Source organism: Erinaceus europaeus, chromosome 1, assembly GCF_950295315.1.
Source record: "Erinaceus europaeus chromosome 1, mEriEur2.1, whole genome shotgun sequence".
NCBI classification, from domain to species: Eukaryota; Metazoa; Chordata; class Mammalia; order Eulipotyphla; family Erinaceidae; genus Erinaceus; species Erinaceus europaeus.
The window spans coordinates 194,915,677-194,939,895 of NC_080162.1; the positions used below are offsets into that span (position 1 = coordinate 194,915,677).

General features: G+C 41.7%; 1 protein-coding gene across 1 annotated transcript; it reads right to left on the reverse strand.

Annotated features, from left to right (window-relative positions):
• Positions 1 to 90: 90 nt before the first annotated feature.
• On the reverse strand, positions 91 to 23,999 carry SDCBP (syndecan binding protein). The gene is made up of 9 exons (XM_060200988.1): positions 23,939 to 23,999; positions 13,978 to 14,041; positions 13,039 to 13,117; positions 11,701 to 11,810; positions 8,746 to 8,907; positions 6,216 to 6,391; positions 3,723 to 3,894; positions 2,863 to 2,954; positions 91 to 1,437 (listed from the first exon to the last, which is right to left on the reverse strand). The coding sequence occupies exons 2-9, from the start codon at positions 14,026 to 14,028 to the stop codon at positions 1,383 to 1,385; spliced, it is 897 nt and encodes a 298-aa protein (XP_060056971.1). The 5' UTR covers positions 14,029 to 14,041; positions 23,939 to 23,999; the 3' UTR covers positions 91 to 1,382.
• Positions 24,000 to 24,219: the final 220 nt, after the last annotated feature.

Genomic DNA, 24,219 nt, shown 5'->3' on the forward strand with positions numbered 1-24,219 from the left:
TTCTCCCCTCTCCATTTCTCTCTGTCCTATCCAACATCATCATCAGTAACTACAATAATAAAACAAGGGCAACAAAAGGGAATAAATAACTTTAAAAAAAATAAAAGCAATTTTCTTTCCTATGAAACTTCCAAATGACAGTCCTTGTGTTTTATACATCTCCTAAGGCAGTGTGGCATGGGCTAAAACTTAACATCAGAGTAATGTGATCATAGAATTTTCCTTCAGTTTTGTCAATTAAGCATTACGTAGTCTCGGATTAAAGCTTCCACAGTTTCCAAATGATGGCAAGAACACCACAAATTTTTTTATTTATACATTTAATTAAAATAGACTGGGCAAAAAAAAACCCAAAACAAAGAACGTATAAGAATAAAGTGTCACTGTCATTTGTTTGCGGGGTGAGGAAGTGATCAGGAAATGGAATAAATTGCCGAGAAAGCAATTCTAAGATCCAGGGTAGCTAAGTTACATATTAAGAATAAAATGCCAAGGTTAGATTATAAGTCTACAGAGTCTACAAATGATAAAAGGAATTCAAAAGGTCCTCCTAGCTAGTATAAGAATTTTTTACATTAAATATATAATGATTGATTCCTCAGAAAGCGATACTGGCAACTTGCAGAAGTTTCCATGAAACGACGACTAGAAAAATCTCAAAAGCAACTATGCAGCTATGCAGCGGCTCAGTATGTACCATGACATGTCCTGGGCTAGTGCCAACTTCAGTTTAAAACAGAACTGCATCTTGGGCTTTAGAAAGGCAGCGATAATTACATTTTGGCTTTTACTCTAGATGCTTAAGGCAGCAGTTCAAGCGTATTAAGTGAAAGTAGTTCAGATTTAATGGTGATAAAAACACACCATCAGCCTGTGTAATGCTTACGTGGGATGGAACCAGTGTGACTTGAGGTTTTGTACACTCACACAGAAGAAGAAAAATCCATCCAAGGGAATTATTCTGAATGTGCTATAGTAACAGTAAAAAGGCAACTATGCGATAGTATTAAAGAAAGATGAGTAGCATTCCTTCATAACTAGGATAAAAGTGACAAGTTCTAACACAAAGCTAAGTCTGTATCAGTCACACTAATCATAATGGCTTGTAAAAACACCAGGTGTCTGGTCGACAAACTATTCTATCAAAGTCGGTAAGTCTGCAAAGTTTCACATTTGTTAAACCAGGATAAGGCTACAACTATCTTGAATTCTGAACAAGATATGAGATCAAACATGAAGATTCCCAGCCATCATGTAAGACAGGAAGGTCCCCATGCAGCATATGCTCTCTGGCTTCTAGAAAGCTTCGTGTGCATAATAGCGAAGTTGCCCAAGGAGTAAACTGAAGTAATTGTGGCAAATTTTCCGCTGTGCCTTTTCTTTTAAACCTCAGGAATGGTGTGGTCCATCAGGCTTTTCATAATGCTTGGTGCCATCCTAAAAGAGAGTCACTTTTTAGTAAGCACTGAGATCCAGGTTTCTTTTTTTCATATAATCCTACCCTGATTAAAAACCGAACCAACAAACTCCAGTACACATTTAGTGCCTGTCAGCATCTAGTGGAGTGGTGGTGAGAGGGAGGTTTTTGTCTTTTGTTGTCACTGAACTTCACTGCTCTGGGCTGACTTTTTCAAATAAGAGGAAGAAGGACAGAGATACCATAGCATTGAAGCTTCTTCAGGTGCTGCCAGTTTAAACTTGGGTTGTGTGCATGAAAAAGCTGATCCTCTATCCAGGAGCGCCATTTTTGCCACTGGGGACCTTTTCAAAGTATCTGAGGGTTAGCGGGCAGGGCGCTCAGATTTGAGCCTCCAGGCCATCACACAAGAGGACTCTGGCGTGGAGAGATGCATCAGTGATGCGATGTGTTTCTCTCCCTTTCTCTCTTCCCCTACCTAAAAAGCCGGCAGTGTGCAGAGGTTTTCAGCCCCAGTCTTTACAAATTCCCAGTTTGAAAGAGCATCCATGTCTTGGCTAAAAAAAGTCAGATAAAATGTGACCTAGTCGATTTATGATGATTTTTTTTTTTAATGGTTTAATGTTGATGGTGAAATACAGTTGAAATCCAGTGGTTGGTACGTGTGTAACATTTCTCAGTTTTCCACTAACACTCTAACCCCCCCACCCAGGTCCTCCTCCACCATCATGTTCCAGGACCTGAACACTCCCCCCGCCCCAACCCAAGTCCTTTACTTTGGTGCAATAGACCAAACCCAGTCCAAGTCCTGCTTTGTGTTTCCTATTCTCTTATTTCTCAGCATCTGTCTGTGAAGTAGGGGATGGGAGTAGGGGGAACCTAATAGTGATTTAATAAAAAAAGAACTCTCCAACTATTAACACAGCCAGTAATGAAGTGTACTCACACACACGCTGAAACAAAAAATAAATGGCAAGTTGTTTTATCTTGAATCCTATGAACCTTATTTCTACATGCAAGGTTGGCCTGGCAAAAATAGGCAATTATGGCGGAATCCAGAATTTTAAAGCTCTGGGAATGATAAACCTGCCCCCTTCCTGCTCCTCCTCAGCATTCAAATTAACATATCCCCACACACTTCTAGCTGCTTTCTGAGATGCTTCAATCAAATGGAAACTGTTACTCCTAACAGCCTATGGGCAAGAACCCTTCCTCATTGAAACACCGAGTAGATTTCTACTGAGCAGAGGCTGTGCAATACATCCAACTGCAGTCGGCTTTACGGAAAGCTGAACTGGTGCCGGCCTATCTCTGCTCATCCACCCATCTTACTCTAGGCAATGTCACCCCTTGGGGAGAAAGGCCAAATTTGGAAATGGAAAGGAATCACCCTGTCTGTAGTGTTTCACAGCTACAGACACCAAGTTGAAGAACCGTCAACTTACCGTTTAATAATATGTTCAAAGATAAAAGCAGGCATGATTGTGATAGTGATGACAGTCCCAGATGTTGACAAGATATCTGCAATCTGAGAATCCTGTTGAAAACACACATAACAGTAAAAATTGATTCCGCTGATATTTTTAGTTTGTGGCCATTTTTCTTCATTAACTGTATTCTTAGTTTTATGAATGAGCAGGCCTTATTGGGAGAGCCATTAGACCTTGAAAACAGCCCTCTACGAATTTGCAGAGGGAAAGAACTAAAAAGGAACATGACTAAGAACTACTCACTTCCTGTAATTCACGGCCTGAAATGAGTGGGGCAGCTCATTCATTCAAACTGTCATCGAAATCTTCAATGCTTATCTCCATCTAGCTAGAGAGACCTCAAGAGATCACCTAGTTTATCCTCCTTGTTACAGGAGCTGTAGTTCCAGATAATTATCCAGATTACTTTCTGTGACTGGCCAAAAGCTCTGCTCATACATTAACCTAATCAGGAGGCCAGGCAGTGGGGCATCCAGTTACGAGCACACCTCATAGCAGTGCACAAAGACCTGGTAAGCCACAGTCCCCACCTGCGGGAGGGAAGCTTCACAAGCAGTGAAACAGTGCTACCGGTGTGTGTGTGTGTCTCTGTCTGTCTCCCACTCTATTTCCTTTGTCCCTCAATTTCTATCTATAAACAGTAAGTAACAACAACAACAACCAATTACACAGCATAATCAATACGGCAAGTAACCCACTTTTAGCCACCCAAGTTCTATCCTTTGAAAGTCAACAGGAAAAGACTAGATCCTAAGCAAATGGAAATGACAATTGCAAACATAAAAGGCAGGACAAAATTCATGTTTGTTTCTTACCTTCAATCCAATGACATTCTGTCCATTGATTTCACAGATACTATGTTCGGTGAGAAGACCATTTCTAGCTGCAGAACTGTCTTTCACTATGGATGTTATCTTTCCATTCTTAAAGATAAACCCAACATGACCAGTACTGTCCTTATGCATGGTGATGGTCCGTTCAAAGGGCCTATAATTATAATGGTCCAAAACATTTTAATGGGTTTCTCTTCTACCACACCATACACTTTATCGTAATTATGTATTAATGTAGCCAAACGCAGTAATTCATGCAGTTTATCAATACGCTTCTCCCTTAAGAATCACTGTCATGGGAGTCGAGCAGTAGCACAGCGGGTTAAGTGCAGGTGGCGCAAAGCGCAAGGACTGGTAAAAGGATCAGTGTAAGAATCCCAGTTAGAGCCCCCAGCTTCCCACCTGCGGGGGGTGGGGGGGTCGCTTCACAAGCAGTGAAGCAGGTCTGCAGGTGTCTTTCTCTCCCCCATCTGTCTTCCCCTCCTCTCTCCATTTCTCTCCTATGCAACGACGACGACATCAACAACAACAGTAACTATGACAACAATAAAAAAACAACAAAGGCAACAAAAGGGAATAAATAAAAATACTTTAAAAAAGAATTTTAAAAAATCAGTCATTTAACATTAAAAAATGAAATAGGCTTTGAATAAATACCAGTATCAAAAATGAATTTGGGGGCTGGGGAGACAGTAAAATGGTTATGACTTCCTTCCGTGCCTGAGGCTCTCAAGTCCCAGTTTCAGTCTCCAGCAAGACATAAGCCAGAGCTGCACAGTGTTCCAGTGTCTCGCTCTTACTCTCTGTAGCTTTCTCACTCAGTAAAAAATATTTTCCAAGAAAAAAAAAAAAAAAAGAAATTGTGCTGTGGCCAGGGAAACAGCTCCGTTAGAAGCTAGGAGAGAGAACTTACATGCCTATGTTTCAGTCTACAGCATCCCAAGTGCCACTGGAATTCTCGCTTCTCTCTCACTTGAAAGTTTTTTTTTAAAAAAAAAAAAAAATTAATTTTATCTTCTTTTTCCTGGAGTGCAAATGTTCTTAGAAAATGCTTTTTAAACCTTTGTAATATCACTCACATCTTTGATATGGAAGGGTTTTTTTATATCTATTTATTTTCCCTTTTGTTACTACCCTTGTTTTTTATTGTTGTCGTTGTTGGATAGGAGAGAAATGGAGAGAGGAGGGAAGACAGAGAGGGGGAGAGAAAGATAAGACAGCTGCAGACCTGCTTCACCGCCTGTGAAGCGACTCCCCTGCAGGTGGGGAGCCGGGGCTCGAACCGGGATCCTTATGCCAGTCCTTGCACTTGGCGCCACATGTGCTTAACCCACTGCGCTACCACCCAACTCCCGATATGGAAGTTCTATAGGAGATACACTCACTATACTTTATAACAACAGAAGAAAGAGGACTCGAGTTCCTTGACTAGCATAGCAGGGCTAGCTAGTCTTGAAGCTCACAGGCCTGTACACTTGCTCACCTCTCTGCAGCCTGCCATTATGCTGTCACAAGGGTTTCATGATAAAGAAACTTTGTCATTGTTAATGGACCCTGATGTTTCAAGTTGCTCTTTTGAGACTTTTCTCTTAGGTACAAAGTAAAAGAAATGACTTTCATCTATAAACCACTTACAAACTGTGTACCATGTGTGAATAACTGGAAACACAGGAGTTTAACTGAGAAGAATAAAACTTCAAAGCTAATTTCAATAGTGTAACATGGACCTGCCCTTAAGGCCTATGAGGGCTGGGACAAGGAAAGGGAGGTGTGTAACTCCTGAGCTAAATGTTGAAGTTATACAACTACTACAACAAAATGCTCCAGCCAGCCACCTCACTACCCACAGGGGCATAATTACTTTTTAGAACTCGAGAGACTGTGTAGGAGGAGTTCTACAGGAACCCAGGAACTGAGCATGAACAACCCCAACCCGGGATGGATGGCTAAGCAGTAAATCAGTAGGTTACGTCAGATGTACCGTCTTATCGTGGAGTTACTTTCTTCCAACATGCATTTTCAGAAAAATGAAGACCGGAAAGTACTTTCTTAAAAGGATGAATTGTGTAAGCTCCAAAACTAGATGTAGCCAAACTAGAATGCTAGTTTAAAAAAAAAAGAAGTCAGGAGTCGGGCGGTAGCGCAGCGGCAGGGGAGTCGCTTCATAAGCGATGAAGCAGGTCTGCAGGTGCCTGTCTTTCTCTCCCCCTCTCTGTCTTCCCCTCCTCTCTCCATTTCTCTCTGTCCTATCCAACAAGGACATCAATAACAACAACAATAATAACTACAATAAAGCAAGGGCAACAAAAGGGAATATTTTTAAAAGTATGAAAAAAATTAAAATCTGTCTCTTGCAGTTGTAAGACCCTACGTAAAAAGACTGATGTCACTATTTTCTACAGCAGTGTATTACAGAATCTTTTTAACATCTACAAAGATGGAGAATTAGCACTGGATTTCTATTTGACAGCTTACCTGTCACGAATAGTCATAGTAATCTTCTCCCCAGAAGCCTGTTTGAGCACCTTGTGGGCTTTATCAGAACTCCAACCTGCACAGTTTTCCCCATTGATCTGAAGTACTTGGTCCCCAAATCTCAGGCCAGCCAAAGAGGCTGGAGAATTTGCCTGGACTAGCTGAACAAATATACCCTAAAAAAGAAAACAAAATATCTTCTGCTATTCAGCAACGTAAAAATTAGGAACTACTTAAACTAGAAATCCTTATAATAAATATCAAAGGAACTAAGGGAGGAAAAATTACATTAGTGTATGTTTTCATCCTCCAAGGCAAGAAAAAAACAAATTTGCATTATGTAAGAGACGGAATGCAGTCCAGAATTTAATGATTACAATGACCCTGAAAAATGCTGAGTTAGGTAAAACCAAGTAAGACTTAGGATTTCAGTCTAAAAAAAAAAATTAAAAAAAAATCAGTGGGCTCATCCAGTTCCACTCCAGTTTCTATAAAGAATCCACAGTGTAGTTGTCCTTTTAACGAAGAACTAGAATCATCCACATTTTTACTTGTATAAATTCAACCTCAGCTGTTGAACAAAACGTAAGTTAACAAGCATAAAGGGAGCAAATCTTGTAAAGAATTAAAATGCCTGTAAGGTTACGCTTCTTTCATTAACCTCAGATGAGAAAGCCGTGGTTTCTTTCATGTTTTCTATTCTATTTAGAAAGGTACATGGAGACAAGGTTGTAGCCTACAACGGAGTCAGAGGTCAATAAACTGGCCAAGTGGGAAAATCTATTGTGAGAACCTATAGTAGGTCATAGGATACGACGAATGAATAGGGTTTTGGCCAAAGGATATGACGAATGAATAGGGTTTTGTCTTTTTAGGACGCTGCAGCAAGAAAAAGGAATCTTGATAGGGGAACACACAGGTAGCCGGACCAGTAGAGGAAGGCAGGAAAGCAGGAAGCCAGGCCCTCTCAAAGCAGCACCTCGGTGTGTCTGTCTTGTATATTATGGGAAAAAGTGTGTCTCTGCAGCCCTCTGGGGAAGCAGGTCAGAGTTAAGAGTAGCCTGCTAAGACTTTCCTCACGGTGTGCCTCCCTCATCATTTTCCATGCAAAAAAAAAAAAAAAAAATTGGGACACACTCGTTAACAGGACTTAAAAGTTATTAAGGGATCTAGTAAAAGTCAAAATATTACTCAGCATGAAGACTCAGTGTGTACTTCAAAAAATCTTAATACTTCCAAATTAAAAAAAAAATTGCAGGGGGCTGGGCAGTGGCACACCTAGTCAAGCACACACAGGAACCAGGTTCGAGCCCCGACTCCCCACCTGCAGCAGAGAGACTTCACGAGTGGTGAAGCAGGTCTACAAGTTTCTATCTCCCTCTCTCTTTCCCACACCCCTCTTAATTTCTGTCTTATCGAATAAAGTTAAGAAATAAAGAAAAGGGGGCGGGCGGTAGCACAGTGGGTTAAGTGCACGTGGCGCAAAGCGCAAGGACTGGCATAAAGATCCCAGTTCGAGCCCCGGCTCCCCACCTGCCGGGCAGTCGCTTCACAAGCAGTGAAGCAGGTCTGCAGGTGTCTCTGTCTTTCTCTCCCCCTCTCTGTCTTCCCCTCCTCTCTGTCCTACCCTACAATAACAATATCAATAACAACAATGATAATAACCACAACAACGATAAAACAAGGGCAACAAAAGGGGGAAAAAATAGCCTCCAGGAGCAGTGGATTCATGCACTAAGCCATAGCAACAACCCTGGAGGCAAAATAAAAAAATAAAAAAAAAAAAGAAAGAAAAAGTGGCTGCCAAGAGCAGTGAAGCAGTACTGCTACTGAACCCCATGACTGGAGACAAAACAAAACAAAGAAAAAAAAAAATCTAATTTCTTCAGTATGATAAGGTGATAGAAAAAGCAAATATACTGGCCAAGTAAAAAGTCAGTCAGAATTAAAACAGAAAGATGGAAATAACAAGCCTCCCAAACCTTTACATTATCATAAGCTTTAAAAATATACAGAACAGGGGCTGGGTGGTGGTGCGCCTGGTTGAGCACATGTCGCAATGTACAAGGACCCAGGTTTGAGGCCCCAGTCCCCACCTGCAGGGGAAAGCTTTGTGAGTAGTGAAGCAGTGCTGCAGGTGTCTCTCTGTCACTCTCCCATCTCTACCAACCCCCCTCCCTCTTGATTTCTGGCTGACTCTATCTGATAAAGATAATAAAAATTTAAATAATGTATATACACACACTAAAACATTTTCATTGGTTAGTTTTCCTTCCACATTTGCCGATTTATTGCAACACCAGAATTTTATTTTATACAAATGATACTAAAATATATGAAGACCAGTGAAATGTATCACAGGACAAAGACTAAAGAAAAATAATAATTTATTCAGTGTTTTTATATCACTCAGCCTCTTCAGAGTATGACATGGCCAACAAATGAAGCATTTCCATTTCAAATTATTCTAACATTGATGACTTAATGGTCTGTAGGTTACTTTATCAAACTGACTAGTAGAAGTACTTACATTGTCTACTGATTTAAGCCTGAGTCCAATTTTCCCATCTTGATCCTTACACAAAATGATCTCACGAATTCCTTGCTTAATTTCTGCTCTACGAATTCCAACGTCATTACCAGTTACAGGAGCCACCATGTAGTTCATACTGGAAGGTCTTGCTATCATTTGCTGATAAAAACATGTCAAAACTTAGAAACTTTCTCCATGAAAAAAAACTAACTTAATCAAATTTAATACATTTAGTCACAGTCATTCTCAAAAAAATAATCCGCAAATTAAAGAAAATTTGATTTCTGCATAAGACCCATCCTGGTTTTTATTTAATTATCTCTCATTCCATATTTATCATCTCTGGCAGATTCAATCATTTATTTTTTGGGCCTTCCTAATTCACCAGTATTTGTTTCCTGAGTACTTTAGCATGTCTTCAATTCTAATGTATTATATCTTGATAGTTCTTTTTTTTTTTTTTTAGTTTTTTTAAATATTTATTTTTCCCTTTTTTACTGTTATAGTTATTGTTGTTATTGATGACATTGTTGTTAGGACAGAGAGAAATGGAGAGGAGGGGAAGACAGAGAGAAGGAGAGAAAGAGAGACACCTGCAGACCTGCTTCACCGCCTGTGAAGCGACTCCCCTGCAGGTGGGGAGCCGGGGGCTCGAACCAGGATCCTTATGCCGGTCCTTGTGCTTTGCGCCACGTGTGCTTAACCTGCTGTGCTACCACCCGACTCCCCTTGATGGTTCTATTAACATGGCATTGTCTTTAGCAATCTACTAGACCTTTCGAGGTTTCTACAAAAAGGACAATAGCATTCTTTGCATGTTGTATGAGCCCTCTGGCACATCTAGCTAAATATTATTTCTCATTCCCTTTAGTAAGCACCAATAAATTTAATAATCAAGTGTACAAACTAGATTATTAAAGACATGAATACCAGGGAATCGTGACAGGTACCATGTTTTCACTGTCATGTTGATCATGAATCTAAGTAGTATGTGCCTGATAAAAGCTCGCGGTTTACATACATGATGGGATACCACCCGATTGGTAAAAACGATGAGGTCATCTCCTTTGTGTCATCTTGGCTGGAACTTGAAGACGTCATGTTAAATGAGATAAGCCAAAACCAGAAAGGCAAATACCGAATGATTTCAACTATAGGTGGGACTTAATAAATAAAGACCGGGAGGGAGAACACAGAATGCTGTGTTGCATCAGAGAAAAGGACAGTGGGCAAGTAGAGGGAGGGAGAGAAGCAGGGGCTGAAGAGAACGCTGGGGTCCTGGTGCACAATGATGGCAAAGAAGGTTGAAGGTGGGAGTGTTCTGCAGAGAACTTTCACAGGGAGATAAAAAAATGTACCCATGTGTCAATGACTATAAGCCATTAAGCCTTCCCAGAAAATGATTAAAAAATCATTACTCTTTTAAAAACCAATTTAAGTGAACCCTTTCCTCAACCAAAAAGACAGTCAGAAAAGAGCTTATGAAAGTTTCTCATTAGAACTGACCACAGAAAGAGATGCAATGTTCTGCTCTAGGTAAGAACTGTGACACTCAAAGCAATTACAGAAAAAGAGCCTCAGCCTGCAGCATGGTACCAATAACTGTTATCAGTCCTTCTGGGTGTTAAGGGAAGAGTAACTCGAGTTTCAGAGATGACAGGTTTGATTTTGTACATCCCTCAGTTAAGAGTGATTCCCATGATGATGTGGTACACATGCACAACGGAGTACTATGCAGCTGTTAAAAATTATGAGGTCATCTCATTTGCAGTATCATGGCCAGAATTTAAAACCCATCATGTTGAGTGAGACACACCAGAAAGACAAAGACCAATACTAAGAGACCTCACTTAAGAGGTGGGACTGAAGAACCAAGAACAGTAAGAGAAAACACAAGTTTTTTTGGAAAAGGAAATTTGGGCTGAGTGTGGCGTACTGCACCCAAGCAAAGGACTCTGGGGAAGGAGGGAGAGGGACAGATGAAGGGACACTGGGATCCTGTTGCATCTCTTAAGACACCAACAAGATGTGTATTAAAGGTCATACTATAATCATACTATAAAAGATTATACTATTGACTTTAACCCCTCAATTAAAAAAAATTCCCATGTACACAAAGTAAGCAACAAAGAATAAAGTTTGCTGAACCTCAACTTTACAAAGAACTACATGCTTTATGGAGACAGTAAAGCTTTCACTGCTGTGATATGAAATTTAAGTAAAAACTATTAGGTGCCCACAAATACCTGAGGATATATACTGAGTAATGATGGAGTAGGCAGCACCAGCTAAATGCCAACTTTCAGGTTCACCCTTACAGACCCTACTCCCTGATGAGGGAGCTTAGACCACACAAACTACATAGCTGCCAGTGGGTTTCTGGCTAGCACTTACCACAGAGGCATTAAAGGGAAACTGACACCCTAGAGGAGAGACAAGCACCTAGTTCCTTCTACTTCCGGACAGTGTTTCCTGTTCCCCTAACCCTGAGAGCCACCTTGAGTCCGTGCTTTAGCTTTTACTGACGCTCCAGCCCAGCCTCATAATTGTACCCTCAGAGGTACAATTTCTGGCAGCAGCGGGGCTGTGTGGGATGGGCTTTTCTCCCGAGCTTCCAGGTTCTGATAACTCCGACTATTTCCCTGTTGACCTGGTTCTAGGAGGAGCATCTACTCTGAGCACTGAAATGACTGACAGCTACCACACAACGGGAGGCTGGTTAGGTCTTCCTGGGACTGCACAGGAAAGACATGAGAATGCAGTAGCTAATGGCATCTAAAAGCTTTAACAACGAGTAAGTAAGAAAGCTGTAATAGCAGAGACAGCAACAGAGTATTTAACAAGTGGCAGCCAGAAGGCAATCTAAGACTTCTGAAATGAAAGGTCAGTGCTAAGATCATAGTAAATAAAGCCTGACTGCATAGAATCTAAAATGCATTACACTATACATACCCCCTGAGCTGGTGCTCCAGAGACCAGGACCATGTTTGCATGAATTTCTTCTTCATTTAAACTCAGACCCATGTACTGAGAGAGCTCCGGATACAGCTTAGGATAGAGACCTAAGTGAATGAACAAAGGAAAATATATTTGTAGGATTTACTCATGATGAAAACGCATCAGCACAGGCTTTTATCTATGGCAGTAGAAAATGACCCAAGTTGTTGCCAATGTTTGCTGACCCTATTGTGGAGAGACGAGAACATCTAGCTTTATATTAACAACTGTACTCAACCATTAGCTCCCCCCATTAGAGACAGAAATGCCTTCAGTTGATAAAGCTCTCTGATGAACAGTTAAGTTTGAAAATTAAAACCTTTAATTAAAAACCTGAAAAAAAAAAAAGAGGAAAATTGAAACTTTACCAACGTCAAATTTCCAAATACTCAGAAGTCTTTTTTCCCAAATGAATTATCTTGTTTTTCCTTCTTCTTAAAATAAACCCATTTGGCTAGGAATTTTTAAAGAATGCCACTGATTCTCAAACAGGAAAACTGATCAAGATATCTACTTGTCAACTACTTGTAACTCACTTAATAAACTTGACTATAAAATGACTCTCCTTAGTGAATGTAGCAAATAAGAAATCCAAGACTGTGAATGTAATCAGATCTTTTTCAAGGTGTTAACAAAGTTCCAATGAAATCTTGCAAACAGTGCATTTTAAAACTTAGCATTACTTAACTTAGAATTAGTTACTATTTCCAAAAGTTTTTTTTAATATGACTCATTTGTGACTTAAAATGGATCTTCTAAAGGAATTATTAAGATAGTTCTATTAATAATCCCACTGAGTATACCCTCTGTATCTTGCCTTTAATATTTAGGGATGTTGTCTTGAATCCCTAATGGTAGAAAGAAAAAAGGAGACAAAACAGAGAGCTCAGAATTTGATAAAATCCCCATTAAAAGCAGGTGGTTACAAATTTCTATGCCACCTCTTCTCACACTTCTCCACTCCCAGCAGGCAGTTCAGGATGTTCAAAAACAGGAGCATGGGGCTCCCATGTAAGGTTTTTCTATAAATAAGTCAGTCAAAAAAACTAGGAGTAAGATACAATTTTCATTATGCCAGAAGACACATCTTCACATTCATAGCTCATTTTCTTGACTAAAGGATAATCTGTTTCAAATAAGACATTGTTACTATTGGAACTTCCTTCATCCATTTTATGTTGCATAATTTAAAAAAAAAACTTACATTCTCTATCTTACTAAAAAAAAAAAAAAAAAAAGAAGTCTAGCAAATATTTCCGTTCAAGAAGAGTGTATCCACAAGTATAAACTTACTTCCATCCTGAGGGATCGGAGCAGAAGCTTCAGACAAAATTGCTGGGTTGGCAGGGTTTGCAGAAAATGCGGTTTGAGCCTAAAAGAGAATCCAGTTCTAATGTCAATGCACTTAAATTTTTATATGTTATTATAACTCAAATACTTCCAAAAAGCAGTTAAGACACAAGTTTTATTCAAAAATGTTAATTTTCAGCTGTTTCAACGGTGTATTTTTAAATAAAATATTTCCATATTCAAATTAACATTATCAGTGAAACTTGCTTCTGCACTTCATAACCAAAATTTCATCGCATGCTTGCAAATTAATGACTGTAATCAAAGTGCCTTATCAAATGATGGCTACAAAATTCTACACTTACATTATTCTTTTACAAAGAAAGATGTTTTATGGAATAGTCTGAGAGCAGTTCATCCATATTCATGTAAGGAGTCATGTCAAAAACTAAAAATATAATGGTCTATGAAACTGCTAATTTGATTTAGGCCACTGTACTGCATAGCACTGGCATCAAGTTGAAGATAAACTTTAAGCAGATGGCTCATCAGCTTTAATGACTTTATTCTTTCTGTGCTTCTTCATCTCAAAGAGAAAAACGGGACTTTTTTTTTTTTTTCCAAGTTTGGTGAAAGGTAAGGTTAGCCAGTTTTAACAAATGCCAAAAAAAGATAAAGCGTATTTTACCCATTTAAGTGTGCTTCAATTAGTTTAAATTCAATCAAAATCAAGCTATCTCGAGAGAGGAAATCCAGTTTTAAGATCAGTATCTAATACCTGTTAATTCAATGAAATGAAAGTCACAAACTTTTCTGTTGTTTTGAAATGCACTATAAGAGGAAGAAGAAGTGCAAGTGAACAAATGCACTGCTACCTAAATTCCGTGCTTCCCGTCAAGTATTAGTCGAATGTACACACGTTACTGAAATGCAGAAACATACCTGAATCACTTTGTCTACCTTCAAGTCTTCAAGGGATGGATACAGAGACATTTTTGCAGTTTTCCTAAAATAAATAATTTTCTATAATTCATATTTCATTTAAATTGAACTGTACATATACCTAGCATGTTTAAGATGGAGAGACACTTAAATTCCAAATCATATAGAAAAAGCAAGAAGATCTAGGCTAAGGAACACTTAACAGAGTACTTCCCCTTCCCTTTCTAATTCTACCAAACTAGCTATAGTGTACTTTGAAAGTCCCCTCATTTCTTTTTCTCTTCTATTTATTTATTTATTTATTTATTTATTTATTTATTTATTTATTCATTCATGAGAAAGACGAGAGAAAGAACCAGACAGCACTCTGGTTCATGTGCTGCCGGGGACTGAACTCAGGACTTCATGCTTGAGAGTCCAGAGCTTTATCCACTGCACCACCTCCAGGGCCACATCATCTTTTTTTTTTTTTTTAGGGTGTTAATGCTTCACAGACTAGGCCCCACCTTCCCTCTTCCCAGAGTCCTTTGCTTCTGGTGTGTGTTGTGTCTGACCCATGTTTCACTTTGTGTTCTCCCTCCACACCCATTTATTAAAGTCCCACTAACACGTGAGATCATTTGGTATCCGCCCTTCTCTTTTGGGCTTCTCACATTCAACATGGTGTCCTCCAGTTTTACCCAAGAGGATGCAAAGGAAATGACTTCCTCGTTTTTAACAGCTGAGTAGTATTCCATTGTGTATATATACCAAGATATTTTTAGCCACTCATCAAAGTCCCCTCATTTCAACATTCTTTGAAATGTGCCCTTCTGCATGTATTCAAGTTTTCTGTGTTTCTAACTACTCAATCCTTATGTCTTATCACACTGAAGTCAATTATTTATATATTAAACTTTTACTTTTCAAATTACTAAAGGTTTCTACCTTTTAGATGTTGAACTGTATCTGTTCTCGAACTGATATGCTACGCATACCATACAAATCACTCTTGGTCTTTTGTTGTTGCCAGGGCTTGACTGGCCCTAACCAATTTTTTCAGACAGAGACATAAGCGGGGGTTAGGAGGCGGGGGGGGGGGGGGGGGGGCAGACGGGGTAGGGGTGTTTGCATCACCAAAGTGTCCTCCCAGGGTCCTAGTACTCCATGTGGTGTCTTGACCTTGACAGCTGTGTCTCAAATGATCATTTCCCTAGCGGTCTTCCCCCTTTAATATTATTTGATACTAAAAATGTTAGCCATTTCATCAAAATTATACAGAAAAGCACTTAAAATCCAAGGGAACAAATATTGACTGGTAATCCAGTACTCTATTTCCAGTCAGGGCTTTGAGTTTTGGGTCTTCCACTGGCTTACTACATGACCCCATTTTCTTCATGAAAAATGAACTAGAGGAGTTTTGACACACTTCCAAACTCCACGAGTGATCACACAAATCTTTTCCCCCATAAAAACTATTCTTTAAAATTAACTTGAAAACCATTCAGGAGATAAGGCTTAATGGAGCACTGTGCTTTACTAGATTAAAATGTTAAAGAGGAAATCAGACATCAGGATGACGTAAGGCTTTGGCAACTGGTTAACCATAGTTGAGAGACTACAACGGAATGCTGTGGTGAGCGTGAGGGTGTGTGCGGGGGTGGCAGTGGAGAAGAGCAGTACCTAAGCTTATAGATACGGTGATATCAGGTCTAAGTGAATTACTGATCGACTACTCAGGTGAAAATCTGCATATGTAGACCAGGAAACAAACACTCATGGTGAGGTCAATCCATACCCACTGACTAAAGTTCATTAATAAATGTATCTTGTTCCCTGGATAGGGAATTCTTATATTCCTCAGGGCTTTTGAGAAGATGGCGCAGAACCAAGAGACAATGACTTGTGGTAGTGGGCTCACACACGTATGCCGGCACTGATTTTCCTCTATTTCTAGTTTCATTCCCGTTCTACCCACCCTCTCTGTAGGATCACAGTTCTCAGTAAACTATATGCGCTCACGCGCACACATACACACACAAATTCTTCAAAGAGATATTAATTCAAGTTGTCTTAGCACTTGGGTTCACTTGTACTCATACACTGAAAGGCAAGAGAAGAGCTTTACAACAGGAAATTTTAAAATAACAAACAACACTAAGGCCTTAAAAAAAAAAAAGTTTTAGGTCTGTTCCAAATAAGTTGACCTTACATAACTCTCACCATTTTTCTAAAAGACAAAGGACTTCCTCAATTGGAACTATTTTCTTGGCTCCATTTCATCTAGTATCTTTCCAACCATTATGTTCTTGCCACAAACCATTTGCTATTTCCCATCTAGGTGAAGTGGTTCTACCACTCCTTATCTTTGCAAAGCCCAGTTTATCCTCCTGACATATTATTCCAGAATTGCTGTCAATATGCTAGTCAGGGAGACAGTAAATATCTCACATCTCTTAATGTGTGTGATGCTCTGAGTTGAGCCCTGCCACTACAGAACACAACAGACAGTATCTGAAGAACCACGACGAATGGTCAGTCAGTGCTGTTGTCTCTCTCTCTCTCCATCTCCCTCTCTCTCTCTCTAAATGAAAAGAGAGAGAGAGATCATTCAGGCATACTTTATAGGTATAAAGACCCACATCTTGCCCATCCAAAAGCAACCCAAACATATTCTTCTCACCACACAAAAGACCATTCTCCAAGATAAGATACGATGCAGGTCCACAAAAGAAATCTTACTAAATTAAGAGGACAGAAATGATATCAGATACCTTTACCAACAACAGTGGTATGAAACTAGAATCAATTATAAGACCAGAGGACGGCTGTGCTCAGCAAAGCACAGGATACAGCGTGCGAGCCCCAGGGTCAAGCCCCAAGTCCCCACCTGCAGGGGAAGCTTCATAAGCTATGAAGCAAGTGCTGCAGGTGTCTACTACCTCTTCTGATTTCTCTCTGTCCTATAAAGTAATATAAAATAAACATTAAAGAAAAAACTAGAGGGGGGTTGGGCAGTAAGTAGCACAGTGGGTTATGTGCACACGGCATGAAGTACAAGGATCCTGGTTCCAGCTTCCAGCTCCCCACCTGCAGAGGGGTTGCTTCACAGGCGGTAAAGCAGGTCTGCGGGTGTCTTTCTCTCCCTGTCTCCCCTTCTCTCGATTTCTCTCTGTCCAATCCAACAACAACATTAATGGCAACAATAATAACAAGGGCAACTACGAGGGGAAAAAATGGCCTCCAGGAGCAGTGGATTCGTCATAGTGTAGGCACCGAGCCCCAGCAATAAATAACCCTGAAGGCAAAAAAAGAAAAAAAAGGAAAAAGAAAGAGAGTAGAGTATACATACATGCACACACGCGCCGCTGAACAACCAGTGGGTCAAACAATAAAAGGAGAAACAAAATGTTTTTCTGCAATAAAAATGTAAGTTAAAACATACTACGGAGATGCAGCAAAAAGTACATATTGATAAATACTCATATTAAGAAACATGAAATTGGGGGCCAAGTGGTAGTGCGCCAGATTAAGTGCATGTGTCATGAAGCGCAAGGATCCCAGTTCGAGCCCCCAGCTCCCCACTTTCAGGGGGATCGCTTTGCAAGTAGTGAAGCAGGTCTGCAGGTATCTTTCCTTGTCTTCTCTATTTCTCTCTGACTTATCTAACAATAACAGCAATAACAACAACGATAGTAATAACAACAACAACAAAATGGAAAAAAAAAGGCCTCCGAGAGCAGTGGATTCATAGTGCAGGCACTGAGCCCCAGTAATAACCCTGGAGGCAAACAAACCCATGAAATATAACTAACTTTACAACTAAAAAGAAAAAGATTAAGCCCAAAAATTAGAAGGAAAGAAATAACAAAAAAATCAAAGCGGAAATCAATGCAATAGTAACTAAAAAAGACAAGAACAGGAGTGGAGGGTAGGTGCATATTGGTTATGCAAAGAGATTCTCATGCCTGAGGCTCCGAAGTCCCAGGTTCAATCACTGGTACCACCATAAGCAAAAGCTGGGCAGTGCTCTTGTAAAAAAATTAAAATATAAAAAATGTAAAGACAACAGAAAAAACGAATTAGGATATGCTAGTTGTCAGAATAGATAATTGACAAATTCACCAAGAAAAAAAAAAAAGAGGGGGTAACTAATAAAGTCAGCAATGGAAGAGGCAGTGCAATGTTCACAGAAACACAAAGGATCCTCTCTGTTTTTACACAACAGATCTTAAGACACCACCATCCACAAGTATATGCCAATAAACCCAGAAGAAATGAGCAATTCCTAATAGTAATGTACCAAAACTAAATCATGAAACAGAACATCTGAACAGACATACTACTGAGGGAATTTTAGCAAATTCCCAACGAGCAGAAGCCCAAGACCAGATGGTTACAATGGCCAATTATACTAGATGTTTAAAGACTACCAAGTCATCTCAACCTCTTAAAAGGAAAAACAAATTTAAAAAGGAACACTTCCCAGTTCATTTTTTGAGGCCAGGCAGCATCAACAAAAAGCAAACTATAGGCCTATATCCCTAATGAACACTGATGCAACAGTACTTAAAAGTATCAGCAAAGTGAACTCGACAACACATTTAAAAGATGTTACATCACAATAAGGTGGGACAGAGTCCAAGAATATGAGCATGGTTCAAACTCTGCAAGTGAGTGCGATAAGCAACAGTAAAAGAGAGGCGAAAATACCAATGAGGAAAGAAAAGACAGCAGCATGTTCAATACAGAGGTAACAGAGGAAGCAGACAGCAACTTAGTGACAGTCATTAGGCCCACACAGCTTAATGTCACTTGCTATTCAATGGTGAAACCCTGAAAGCTCTCTAAGATCAGGAACAAGACAAAGACACCCACCCTCACCACTTTCATCCCACTTGAAAGTCTTGAAATCCAACCCAGAACAATTAGGAAAGAAAATAGAATAAAAGACATTCAATTGATAAGGATGAAATCAAGCTGTTTCTACCTGTATAATGCATAATTTTATATAAGACAAACGACCCTTAAAAATGTCAGAACCTATAAACTCAGTGAAGTCTCAGGATACAGAAACAAGTCTATCAATCATTTGTCTAAATAGGAAAACTAAAAAAATTCAAAATGTGAAGCCTTAAAAACACCTACTGTCTTTCTGTGCACTAACAACAAAACATCAGAGCAAGACATAGTTTAAATCCACTTACCATAGCTGAAAAAGATCAAAATATGTAAGAATAACTTTGACCAAGAGTAAAAAGTACACGTATGTGTACACACACACACACACACACCCATATATACTGAGAAAAGAAACAGAACCCAAAGAACAGATGCTGTGTGCTCTTGCTTTGGAAGAATTGATACTGTTAAAATGTCCATACTACCCAAAGTGACCTGCAGATTCAACAATCTCTATCAAAATTTCAAAGACATTTTTTCACAGAAACAGACCATCAGGTCCTAAAATACGTATAAAAATCACCAAAAAAAAAAAAATGTCTCTATCATTTTTGCTTCCAACTACCCTTTGAAAAACCTGTCTTCCTCTGACTACTGACAAGGAGTTATCAAGAAGACTCTACATTAGACTATAAGAGACGGGGAAACAAACAAATAAAAAAGGTCATTATCTTTTTAGTTAAACAATATACAGGGACCTGTCTCAAAATATTGTTTGATAAAATCTCTCCTTTTAAGTGATCGACTACACTTAAAAATAACATTTCTGAAAGTGGGGACTGGGCAGTGGCACAGTGGGTTAAGCACACATGGCGCAAAGTGCAAGGACGGGCGCAAAGTGCAAGGACCAGCGTAAGGATCCTGGTTCGAGCCCCCAGCTCCCCACTTTCCGGGGGGGGGGGGGTTGCTTCACAAGCGGTGAAGTAGGTCTGCAGGTGTCTATCCCTCCCCCACCTCTCTTGATTTCTGTTCTATCCAACAACAATAATGGCAATAAAATAACCACAACAGCGATAAAACAAGGGCAACAAAAGGGGGAAAAATAGCCTCCAGGAGCAGTGGAGAGCCCCAGCAATAGCCCTGGAGGCAAAATAAAGAAATAAGTAACATTTCTGTATCAATTAGAAATGTACTGTTAACTAATTGATATGTAAGTCTAAGGAGTTTCAATTCGAATAGTGAAAACGCGAAGCGATGTGAAAACTTGGAAGTCAATGGGCAGCTTGTGTAATCAGTTGCTTCAGGACTGGGATGTACCTCGTCAGGTAGAACCCACAGGTTATATCTTGTGCTCCAAGCCAGGGTTCAAGTCCCCGCTGCCCGCCTGCAGGGGTAAAGTTTGACTAGTGGAGTAGTGCAGCAAAATGTGCTGTTTATGGGAACCATGCTACCCTACTCAGCCTGGAAGAGGAAGGAGATTCGACATGCTTCGACGGGGATGCAAGCTGATGACGTTAGGCAAAGTGAAAATGTGCTGACCACAAGAAGGCAAATACTGATTGATTCCACTTACGTGAGTACTTACAGTCACCAAATTCCTAAATACATAATGACAATTTCTACGGACTGAGGAAGCCTTAATGGTGACTTAGGATCGAATGCACAGTTTTGTTTCACAAGATGAGAAGTTATGAGTGTTGGCGGTGGTCATAGTAGCACAAAAAAATGTACTTACTATCACTTAAGGGGTAGGCTTCAAAATAGTTGAGATGGTAAGTTTATGGTAAGTTTACTTTCTGAGAATATTTCTGTCTTTTTTTTATTGTAGTTAGTATAAACCACAATAAAAGATATAAAAAAAAACTTACTCAGAAAAAAAAAACTTACTCAGAAACATTTGTGTTCACAAGAAACAAACACTGGACTGTTAGAAAAGTCTTGATGTTGGGAGTCGGGCGGTAGCGCAGCGGGTTAAGCGCAGGTGGCGTAAAGCACAAGGACAAGCGTAAGGATCCTGGTTTGAGCCCCCAGCTCCCCACCTGCAGGGGAGTTGCTTCACAGACTGTGAAGCAGGTCTGCAGGTGTCCATCTTTCTCTCCCCCTCTGTCTTCCCCTCCTCTCTCCATTTCTCTATCCAACAACAATGATGACAATAATAGTAACAACAACACCGATAAGCCACAAGGGCTACAAAAGGGAAAAAATGGCCTCCAGGAGCAGTGGATTCGTAGTGCAGGCACCGAGCCCCAGCGATACCCTGGAGGCAAAAAAGAAAAAGAAAAAAAAAGAAAGAAAAGTCTTGATACATTTTTGCACAGAGAGACATGTCACCACTCCCCAACAACCGTTCAGTAACTGACACTGAGGAAAAACACACTTGGCTGGAGAAACAGAAGGAGACTACACTGTACCCCCAGTGATGCAAACTGGACTCATGTGAAATGAAAAACCATCTGAAATACTAAACAAACTCACAGAAAATGTTGGCAGCACTTGGAGAAATTAAATACTATGACCCAGTAAAACTATTACTAGGTGTGGGTGGTATTTTTAAGCTATCTGGGAAAACAGCAAAAACTCTTGGCGGCCAGGAGAGCCAGCCCACCGGGCACAGTGCCTCTCCTGCCACAAGCACTGACTCCAGATGGGAAGTGACAGGGCAACGGCAATGGAAGAAGCCCCAAGGGCTGTGATGGTTCCTTCTCTGTCTGAATGAAAACGTGGTCTTGGGCAATGAGGCCCTGGCTCCATGAAAGCAAACAACTCTTGGCATTTCTAGCTTAAGAAGGTATCTAATCCAATGGAGGGGGTGGGGGGGGCGGACAGTTGTCATGTTCAACTTAAAGCACTGATTTAGTCAAGGGTCACTCTTCCTCAATGGTCTGGGAGGTGGAGCAGTGGACAAGGTGCTGGACTCTCTAGCAGGAGGTCTTCAGCTGGATGCCGGGAAGTACATGTACCAGAGTGACATCTGGTTCTTTCTCTCTTCTCCTATAGCCTTCTCATTAATAAATAATTTTTTTTTTTAAATCTTCATCTTTTGGTCATGAGTTTTATATCCAGGCTTAGAATGTTCAAAGGTAAATAAAAAAAAAAAAAAATCAATCTTGCCTGAGTTTAAGTTAGACTATATCAAGTATTTTCTGAACTTTAAAAACCATTCCATTTCCCTTTCTTCTGTGGCATTTTATTGTGTGTGTACTGTTTAAAGCACTAAAGGTTTCAAAAGTAGGTAATAGAAAAATAGAATACAGGGGTGGGGAGGCAGATGGCATAATGGTTATAAAGAGAGACTCTCATGCCTGAGGCACCAAAAGTCCCTGGTTCAATCCCCGCCATAACCATAAACCAGGGCTAAGGGAGGGAGGGAGGAAAGAAGGAAGAAAAGAAGTGAGAGAAATAAAGAGAAAGGAAGGAGGGAGGGAAGAGGGAGGAAGGGAAGGAGGGAGTTAAGCACAACATGAAGCACAAGGACCTGCTCTGGGTGGGGCCTGGAGCCCCCACCAACGGGGGTGGTGGGTGTCTCTTCACAGGCAGTGAAGCAGGTCTGCAGGTGCTTCTTTCCCTCCCCTCTGTGTCTTGCCCTCTTCTCTCCCTCCTCTCTTGGTTTCTCTCCTATCCAACAAAAACAAGGGCAACAAAAATGTGGGAAAAGGCCTTCAGGCGCAGTGGATTTGGCTCCAAGCCCCAGGGATAACCCTGAGAGAAAAGAGGAGAAAAAAGAGAGACAGAGAGAAAGGAAGAAAGAAAGAAAAAGAGACAAGACATTCACTAGTTTGTACTCAACTCAAATAGGAGAGGGTACAAAAGATCGGACAAACTTGAGTTGAATCACTTGCACACATTTGTGACAAAGGCAACAGCCCGCAGCTGCTTTCAATATCATGCCCCTTATTCATCTTTTCTTTATTGTTCTAACAAAAGGATGTAAAGAATTTGGTTAACCGCTTCCAAGTAACATTTCATACTTGCCTCCTAAGAGAGAAAGATAACAACAGTAGGTGGAGATAAAACACACACGGACTGGAGCAACCTCGAATTGCTTTTCCAGACTCAGCACAACAGAAAAATCCCAAGATTAAACGATCTCCACACCGGTGAGAGAGAGAAACAGATAGGAGAGAGAGAGGGGAGACAGAGGGGAGGGAGAGAGAGAGGAGAGAAGAGGGGGAAGAGAGAGAGATGGAGAGAGAGAGAGAGGGAGGGAAAGAGGAGAGAGAGGGGAGAGAGAGAGAGAGGAGGAGAATGAGAACTTTTCGCAGGCAACACACAGCTTGACTTTTCCACTATTGCCAGGAAATCCTGGAACGAAAACTCTGAGTCACGCCGTCTCGGGCAGTTTCCTGAACACACCCGGCTGCAGGCTTCTTCCTCCTCCTCCTGCTCCTCCTCCTCCTCCTCCTCCTGCTCTTCCTCCTCCTCCTCCTGCTCCTCCTCCTCCTCCTCCTCCTGCTCTTCCTCCTCCTCCTCCTGCTCCTCCTGCTCCTGCTGCTCCAGCTCTTCCTCCTCCTCCAGCTCTTCCTCCCGCTCCTGCTCCAACTTCTCCCGCAAGAAGCGCCCAGCAAAGCCCAGGCCCCGCCGCTCACCCAACACCCTCCCCGGACACAGTGGCGCTCCCCCCGCCCAGTACAAAGCGGGTCTGTTCCGAGTCAGCCCGGGGCCCCTCCTCCCTCGGCCCGGAGACCTGGAGCAAGAACAAAAAAAAGATCGAGACCCAGAGAAAGAGACAGACAGAGAGACAGACACCCAAAGACAGAGACCCAGAGACAGAGACCCAGAGAGAGGCTCCCGAGCAGGGCGGGAGGGCTGCCGCCAGGGTCCCCCCGCGGCCGGTCTCGGAGCCCCGCGCCCGCAAACTGGGGGCCCGGCCGGCGGGAGGAGGCGGCGCCCCGGGCTCCCCGATCTCCGCTCCCCCGGCTCCCCGCTCCGCTCCCCGCCCCGGGCTCCCCGATCTCCGCTCCCCCGGCTCCCCGCTCCGCTCCCCGCCCCGGGCTCCCCGATCTCCGCTCCCCCGGCTCCCCGCTCCCAGCGCTCCGTCCCAACCCGCTTCCCTGCCAGAAGGAACCCCGGGGGCGCTCACCCCGCTCGCGGCCGCCGCCTTCGCTCGTTCGGTCGCCGGCTGCCACTTCCCCGAGACCCGCCGCCCGCGGAGGGAGGGAGCCGCGCGCCGAGCACCGCCCGCCCGCGAGGAGCGTCACCGAACGCCCCCTTCTTCCGCCGCCCCCCCCCCCCGCCTGCGCAAGCGCCTGGCGTCCGGTCAGGTGATCTCGTCACCATGGTAACGGGACCGCGGGGGAGGGGCGGGGCCTGGGGGCGCCCTTGCTGCCCGCCCCCCCCACACACACACACCCCGGAATCTGG

Coding starts and splice junctions, on each gene's coding strand:
- SDCBP (XM_060200988.1), bottom strand. CDS start 14,028: ATGTCTCTGTATCCATCCCTTGAAGACTTGAAGGTAGACAAAGTGATT. Junction 13,118..13,977: donor AGGTAGACAAAGTGATTCAG/GTATGTTTCTGC, acceptor ATTCTCTTTTAG/GCTCAAACCGCATTTTCTGC. Junction 6,392..8,745: donor GGCTTAAATCAGTAGACAAT/GTAAGTACTTCT, acceptor TTTCTTTTTTAG/GGTATATTTGTTCAGCTAGT.